The following is a 7,166-nucleotide window of genomic DNA, read 5'->3' as shown; positions in this document are numbered from 1 at the left end:
CAGTGTTTCTTTCATGATAAACTACCCTGTAACTTCATCCATGCAAATGGGGGAAAGAGACGCGCTTGCAGGCCAGAGGGACCGGCGACTCCTGCCCCAGGCTGTGGGGTGGAGGTGGGAGGCCCCAGGGGAAGGGCAGGGACTGAAACTTTTTTTACTTTTGAAGTTGCATTAGCTGTATCATTGTCAACAAGTGTCTGAATTTAAGGCATCTGGCAAATTAAGGTGCTGGATAGCCAGGCCTTTTGCTCACAGCCACAGACTGCTTCCATTTGTCCAGAACAAAAGTTTAGTTAGTTCTAATTTTCTTTTCTCTGCTCCCGTCATCCGTAGCTTTGCAGGGGAGGGTCTTGCCCATTCTCTGTATTAGCAGTAAAAACAAAGCAATAGTTTAGAATCATAGAACCATAGAATCATAGAATGGTTAGGGTTGGAAGGGACCTTAAAGATCATCTAGTTCCAACCCCCCTGCCATGGGCAGGGACACCTTGCACTAGACCAGGTTGCTCAAAGCCGCATCCAGCCTGGCCTTGAAGACATCCAGGGATGGGGCATCCACAACATCTCTGGGCAACCTGTTCCAGTGCCTCCCCACCCTCTCTGTGAAGAATTTCTTCCTGATATCTAATCTAAACCTCCCTGATTTCAATTTATACCCATTACCCCTTGTCCTATCACTACAGGCTCTTGTAAAAAGTCTTCTCCCAGTACCCTTGTAGGCCCCCTTCAGATACTGGAAAGCTGCAATGAGGTCTCCTCGGAGCCTCCTCTTCTCCAGGAGAAGAGGAGTTTATTACAGGGTTGAACTGCCAGAACCTTGTGGAGATGAGGGGACTATGAATGCAGTAGATTCTTCATCAGGGTAATTATACAAATGCCAGGCTTTGCCTGGGGGATATTTTTCATAGAAGATGCAGGAGAAGCCTACCTTCATTTGGTTATAGCAGCACTGCTTAACGACTGCTCTTTGAAGAGGGTTAAATGTATAGGCACTAGACTTTGTCTTTCCGAGGCTCCTTACCCCCTCTGCTGCAGCACTTTGTAAGTGAGACATGGCTGTCTCTGCCTTCCCAGCGTTTCTGGACTTTACTTGATTAGATGCTGAATACCTCCAGCTTCTACTAAATGATGAGGAAAAAAGGGGTATTCATCATCTCTAACTGGGAATTGCGTTGCTCTCCAGAGGAGCTTTATTGATCCCAAAGTGTCTCACATTTCCCCTTGAGAAATCAGCTTATAATAAAGCTCTGAGCACGTTGTTCCCTTCCTCCACCCTTGAGCAGCCTTTTCCAGCTGTTCTGCAGGGCCCAAGTGACCAGGACTTTAGGAGCACCTGGGAATTAAAGCTAGAAGTGAAGGCTGCTGAAGTGCTCCAGGGCTGTGGTACCGTGGGGCTGCTAGACTAAAGGCTGTTTGGGCGAGTGAGAACTAGATCTAGGCTGAAGTCTGCCCCATGGGACCTCTTGGGTTTTTTTTTACTTTTCCAGTTGGATTTGTCTCCCCTGAGCCAGGAGAGTCCTGGTGACGTGCAGGAGTCATCTGGGAGGAAGCCCAGTGTGTCTGTCGTCACTGCTGATGTTGGCCTCGTCAGCATGGTCCGGCAGGGAATCCTGGCACTGCAGCTGCTGCCCTCCAACTCCAGCGCAGGTTGGCTTTGTCCTCTGGGTTAAGGGTTGCCCAGTTGTTTGCAGGGGGTTGTATTAGGCTGATTAATTTTATAAGGGCTGGTGTGTGGACCTTTCCATTAGGAACGAAATTTCAACAGCAGCTTTGGTCTCCACGCTGTGGGCAAATGGTGGTGGTGGAAATGGGGAGAACACCACTGTGCCATCTGCCAGCGATTGGGATTTTGTGAGGAAGCACAGCTGTGACTGTTGCCCGGGATGACACAGGGTGTGCAGAGCTGTACCTATTTGGAAAGTTTGCCAGTTCCAAAATGCCTTGGAAGTGCTAAACCAACCTCAGGATTTTTCTTCCTACCTTTGCCCTGCCTAAATTTTCTCTCTGGTGGATATACTGGGAGAGTGGTAGCTGGTTGAGATAGAAGATGCACTAATGTACTGCCTTATTTACAGGTATAATAATAATTACGGACGGTGTGACCAGTGTCCCGGATGTGGCCGTCTGCGAGACTTTACTCAACCAGCTCCGCAGTGGCACAGTGGCCTGCTCCTTTGTACAGGTAGGTTTGCCGTTAGCAGGAAGTGTGCGGGCTGCTGCCTGCCAGAGGGTGGAAGGTGGGTTGCTGTCAGTGGCTTTCACCTCCAGAGGGGAAAACGGGACTTCCCTGCCCATTTGAGGCCTTTACCAGTCCTTTGCCATGTCCTCACTGCTGTACTCTCTCAGGTATCTTTATTCATCCCGTAGGTGGGCGGTGTCTACTCTTACGATTGCAGCTTTGGCCACGTTCCCAATGTGGAACTGATGAAATTCATCGCCATGGCCACTTTTGGTGCTTACCTCTCCACGTGCCCTGAGCTGGATCCCCTGAGCCTGGATCTGAATGTGTATCACAAGGCATTTCTGCTATACTCCTTTCTGCGTACTGGGGAGTCCCTGAATCCTGAATACTACTGCGGTGAGGAACGCGCGTGTGCTTCCCGCAAATGGATGTCTTACAGCACCTCTCTTTGGGGTGACTCCCTCAAGCTTGGTTATGCTGATACTCTGCCTTGTTCCCTCTGGGCCACGTCTCCTGTAGGCTCAGGGCACTATTGGGCCACGCAGCCTCATCTGTTACCCCCCTCTTAGTTCTAGGAATTGGGTGGACTGGGGAAAACTAATGTCCCATTTTGCACTGTTCCCCTTTCTATGGCTTTCACTCAGCAAACTGCAGTTAGGCCTGCTGTGTTGGGACTTGGAGGGGGTGAGAAGCTCTTGTCCGACCTTTCCTACACACTGGCTAGCTCGCAGGAGGGGACGTTCTGGAGAGCTTGTCCTAACCGGGCTTGTAGATGGCAGTTTGGATGGGAAAACTAGACCCCTGAGAACTGTCCCAAATGCCTCTCTTGGTTGTTCTTATTTTGTGAATGTTAGTGACTGAGAGTGTGCCAGGAGAGATGAGTTACCAGTAAAACGTGGAAGGACCCTTTCTTGCCCCAGCGATATGCTGGTACCATCTGCACTTCCCGTACCTTGGCAGCAGAAGCTGCATACAGTGACAGGTTTGACAAGAGCTGGCCTGGGACCTGGGAATGTTGAAATCTTAAAAAGATCAGGTATTAGTGGTTTAAGCTCTGGGCTTCCAAGTCCTGGTACCTTTTTAGAAAGATCTGGAAATTCAAGGTTTTCCAGGGAAAGGGCTAAAGCCCCAAAGCATGCTGTGCAACTGTTGGGACAGCTGTGCAGTTTCTGCTTGTCTAGGCTAAACGTGTAACTCCGATGCGTGCCTTGTCCTAAAGGCTGTCCCAGGGGAAGCAGGGCCTGGCGCCCCACCCTGCCCCTCTCCCAGGCCTCTTGGCCATGCTAGTGGACCTGTTTGCTCTGTTGCAGAATCAGGAGTGGGTGTAAGTGGTGCCTGAAGGATGTACTGTTCTTCAGGCCTGGAAGAGTTCCTGGCAGCTTGTGTAAAGCACTTTGGAAGGGCTGCTGCTGTAGGATGAGGAGCTGGGGAGTTGCTCCCTCACAAACCCCATCTGTCGTTTGTAGTGTCCCAGCACAGACTGTTCAACGAGCACCTGGTGTCTGCAAGCAGCAACCCTGCTTTGGCGATGAGGAGGAAGAAGCACACCGAGAAGGAGGTGCACGCTGACCTCGTGAGCATTGTCTCGGTCCGGCTGCGCGAGGGCTACAGCATCCGTGAGGTCAACATCACGAAAGGTGACTGTGCTGCGCTGGGGGCTGGAGGCTCGGGTGGGACTGTTCTCCATGGTTTAGCGGGAAGTGCAGGATCTGGCCATCTCAGCAGAGTGGCTGGTATTGTGGAGGAGGAGCCATTTTCTTCAAACTCTAAGGGGTTTTTTGTGAATAATTGCCTGATGCAGGACTGTCCAATATGGTTGTGCAGTTGTGCACTTGCCAGGCTCATCCTTTCAGGCTGTGAGTGCCTGGGGAGGGACACACAGACTGTGACTCTTGGTATCTTGGAAATGAGTCCTCACAATTGCAGGGAAACTAGTGACAGAACTTGGGGTTTTGTAGAGTTTTCTGGGATGTCCTCTGTATTTGTCCTTTTGTCATCCCTTTCTAGTCCTTTACTAGATGCACTCCAAAATACTAACACAAACTCAAACCCTTTGGTACAACAGATATAGCGCCTCCAAATTGCGGTCTTCCGAAGGAAGAAATTGGGAGAAACTAGGATATGATTAGGTGAAAATGCCCGATCAGTCAGGACCATGACCAGTACTAGAAGAACATAACCCCATCCTGTTCTCTCATCTGACTCGCTAGAGATTATGGCACGTGGAGTGTAAGAACTAGCTGCTGAGTAGGGACCTTGAGGGGTTTGAGTATCTCAAGGAGTGCCAGTAAACCCTGCCTGACTTCCCATCCCCAGCTGTGACTAGTGGTAGTGCTCTAACTGAAGGGGAGATGAAAAAAATCCTGATGCAAGTTATGAATTGCAGTCAAGAGGAGAAATTATTCTTGAACATCACAATGACCAGCAGAAAGCCTGGGGGATGGAATTCTTAAAACACAGCGTAAACAAGTACAACATATGGTGGTCCAGTGTCTTCGCTATTCTTTTGTAGATATTAGTACACAGAACATTTTTTAAATCAGAAAATAAAAGTCTGTGATATAACTCAAATAGTTCCAAACTTGCCATGTGATGTTTTCTGTGAATTTACTGTGGTCTGCCTTAAACCCATGCAAATATCTTATGGCACTGCTCTGCTTGGAAGAAGGTTGTCCCAGAGCTCCATTGCTCTTCTCTAGCTTCCTTTCTCAACTCACTCAGACAATTAGACCTGAATGACATTATTATCCTTAATTAAGTTTATCCTCCTGCTCTGGCATTGCACAAACGTATTTAAGAACAATGCCTTTCTCCTTGTAACCTCCCTTTTGGCAGGTTAAGCAAGCCAAGCTTTCAGCCTCCTTTTCTGAGGACAGCCTTTCTGTTCTGGTTGTGCATCTGAATAGCGCGTTTATGTTTTTCCCCTCTCAGCTGTTTGCTTTTCACAGTCGGGTCTCATAGTTCTTGAAACAGTGGATAGGAGTGTTGTAAATGTGGTTTTATTGGTGTGTTGTTCAGTAACGCTAATACCTCCCTGCTTCTGGCATAAAATCCCACATCTGATAGCTCAGGAATCACATGAGCTTTCTCCCTGACTGCACCGCGTTGTTAGCACAGAAATCCCTGTGTCTTTCATGCGCCTTTGCTTCCAGCTGATGAGTCCTTGGGGGTGTTTTATTGCTTTTTGCTCGTTTGTTTAGTAGTCCCTAATTGTGCTGTTCTTCCCATAACAGTGCTCACGTTGAGCTTGCTCAGTTCAGCTTACTGTTCCTGTGTGGTAACTGGGAGTTGCAGTCCTTCTGGCTTGATGCTTCTTACAAGCTGAATGGATCTAAACCAGCATTTTTTGGGAAGGTTGATTTAATTCATATTAGGTGGGATAATTTCTAAAGTGGGTCTTCCAGGAATATCCCTAATTTCTTGTTTCAGGAGTTTTCTATTCACAGAAAGACTCTGCTAAGGTTTCCCATTGAGACAGCTCTACTAGTAATGTCTGCAGATGGCTTTCACTAATCTCTTGTAGGTGTGGCATGAGATACTTCCCTTAAATCCAGGCAGATGAGGTCCATTGCACTCTCCTTGTATAGGAATATCTGTGAAACGGTATGACAAGTCAGTTCCTGTCCAAGCTGTGCTGAGTGTTTTGTCTTTAATCCTTTTATGCACCAGTTCACTTACAGCTTGGACAGTGCTGGAGAAAGAGCCTTTCTTTAGTCTGGCAATGGTGAAGTACTCTTGGTGACTGTGAAGGCCTATATAGGAATGCTGGGAAAGGTAGAAAGTGTGAATCACTCAGAAAGCAATCAGACAAGTTCACATCGTACCCTTGTGCACAAAGGTGTAGCTACAACCTTTGGCTCAGGATATGAAGCAGCACATTCCTGGACTCCAGAAGAATGTATTAGAAAGATCACCACATGTTCACCATGCTTCCTGCACTTTCCTCTAGGCATCTTCCTGCTGCCTTTTAGCCCCTGGAATGCTAAATGGATTGTCTTCTGTTTTTACAAGAGCAGAAGAGCAGCTGCAATGGATCAGAGTTACTTTCTGTGGTGAATAGCTGTGGGCAGGTGCACAGGGAGGAGTAAGAACAGGATAAACATACACGATATCACCTTTCTCCTTTCCTTTCTTCTTCCCTTTGAGCACTCTACTCTTTGCAGCTCAGGGGCTTCCAGAGCCAGAAATCCTTTCTGCATATTTCGATGAAGGTTTTTTTTTAAGGAATTTAAAAATAAAATGTCTGAGTTGTCAAAAATACAGTCTGTATTTCTAAGCCAGGCTTCAGAATAGGGACAGATAATGTTACTTATACTTTGGAAAAGCTAAATGCTCTGGGGAGTTGCTGGCTGTGATCAGAAAAATTGTTGAACTAACATCTTAAAGTAGAATTTATAAGAGATCAAGACATTTGGACATTCAGCACTGCCTCTGCTAAGGCAAAGCATGTTTGGCTAATCAGGGCTCTCTGGGCCATTCTGTAGAGAAGTATCTAACAAAGAACAGTTAATTAACCTGGATTGCCAAAAGCTTTTGCCAAAACTCGCAAACTAATGGCTGTTAAGGAGCCAGCTGGCTGTGAAGCAAGAGGAAAGAGGGTGGTTGTGTAGAGTGTGGTTGTGGACTTTGACACTGTCGTTTTTCTGCTTCACTTTGCCAAAGGCAAAATAGAGTAAATAGCTAGCTTTGTGCTCAGGGTTGCCTGGAGAGGTTGTTTGTGATATTTATAAGTGCTCTGGTTACCCTCGCTGTTTGATTTTAGCTATTTAGGCATTTAGAAGGCTACTATGGTTAGTTAGGAATGCAGAAGTGCTTGTGAAAGGGGGAGGATTGGAAGGTATGGAAGGGAGAGAAGCTGTGTCTGAGAAGCCTTGGGGCCATGGTACGTATTGGAGCTCAGCTTCTCTCCTGTTTCTTTCTGGGACAGTGTCAGAGGGTTGCCCTCTAACAGACACACCCGGATTCTCACTGACCATTTTTCAAA

General features: G+C 47.4%; 1 protein-coding gene across 1 annotated transcript in view; it reads left to right on the top strand.

The window, feature by feature from the left end:
- The window catches only part of SZT2 (seizure threshold 2 homolog (mouse)), a 58,542-nt gene that overhangs the window by 3,948 nt on the left and 47,428 nt on the right, over window positions 1-7,166 (top strand). The window contains exons 5-8 of the mRNA XM_010154860.1: window positions 1,488-1,647; window positions 2,076-2,182; window positions 2,368-2,578; window positions 3,649-3,819. Coding sequence (XP_010153162.1) covers window positions 1,488-1,647; window positions 2,076-2,182; window positions 2,368-2,578; window positions 3,649-3,819 — 649 coding nt within the window. The remainder of the gene's footprint in view (window positions 1-1,487; window positions 1,648-2,075; window positions 2,183-2,367; window positions 2,579-3,648; window positions 3,820-7,166) is intronic.

This window comes from Eurypyga helias, unplaced genomic scaffold, assembly GCF_000690775.1.
Source record: "Eurypyga helias isolate BGI_N326 unplaced genomic scaffold, ASM69077v1 scaffold15457, whole genome shotgun sequence".
In the NCBI taxonomy this organism is placed as follows: Eukaryota; Metazoa; Chordata; class Aves; order Eurypygiformes; family Eurypygidae; genus Eurypyga; species Eurypyga helias.
Note: the sequence above shows the minus strand (reverse complement) of the source record. Positions and strands in the feature narration are given on the sequence as shown.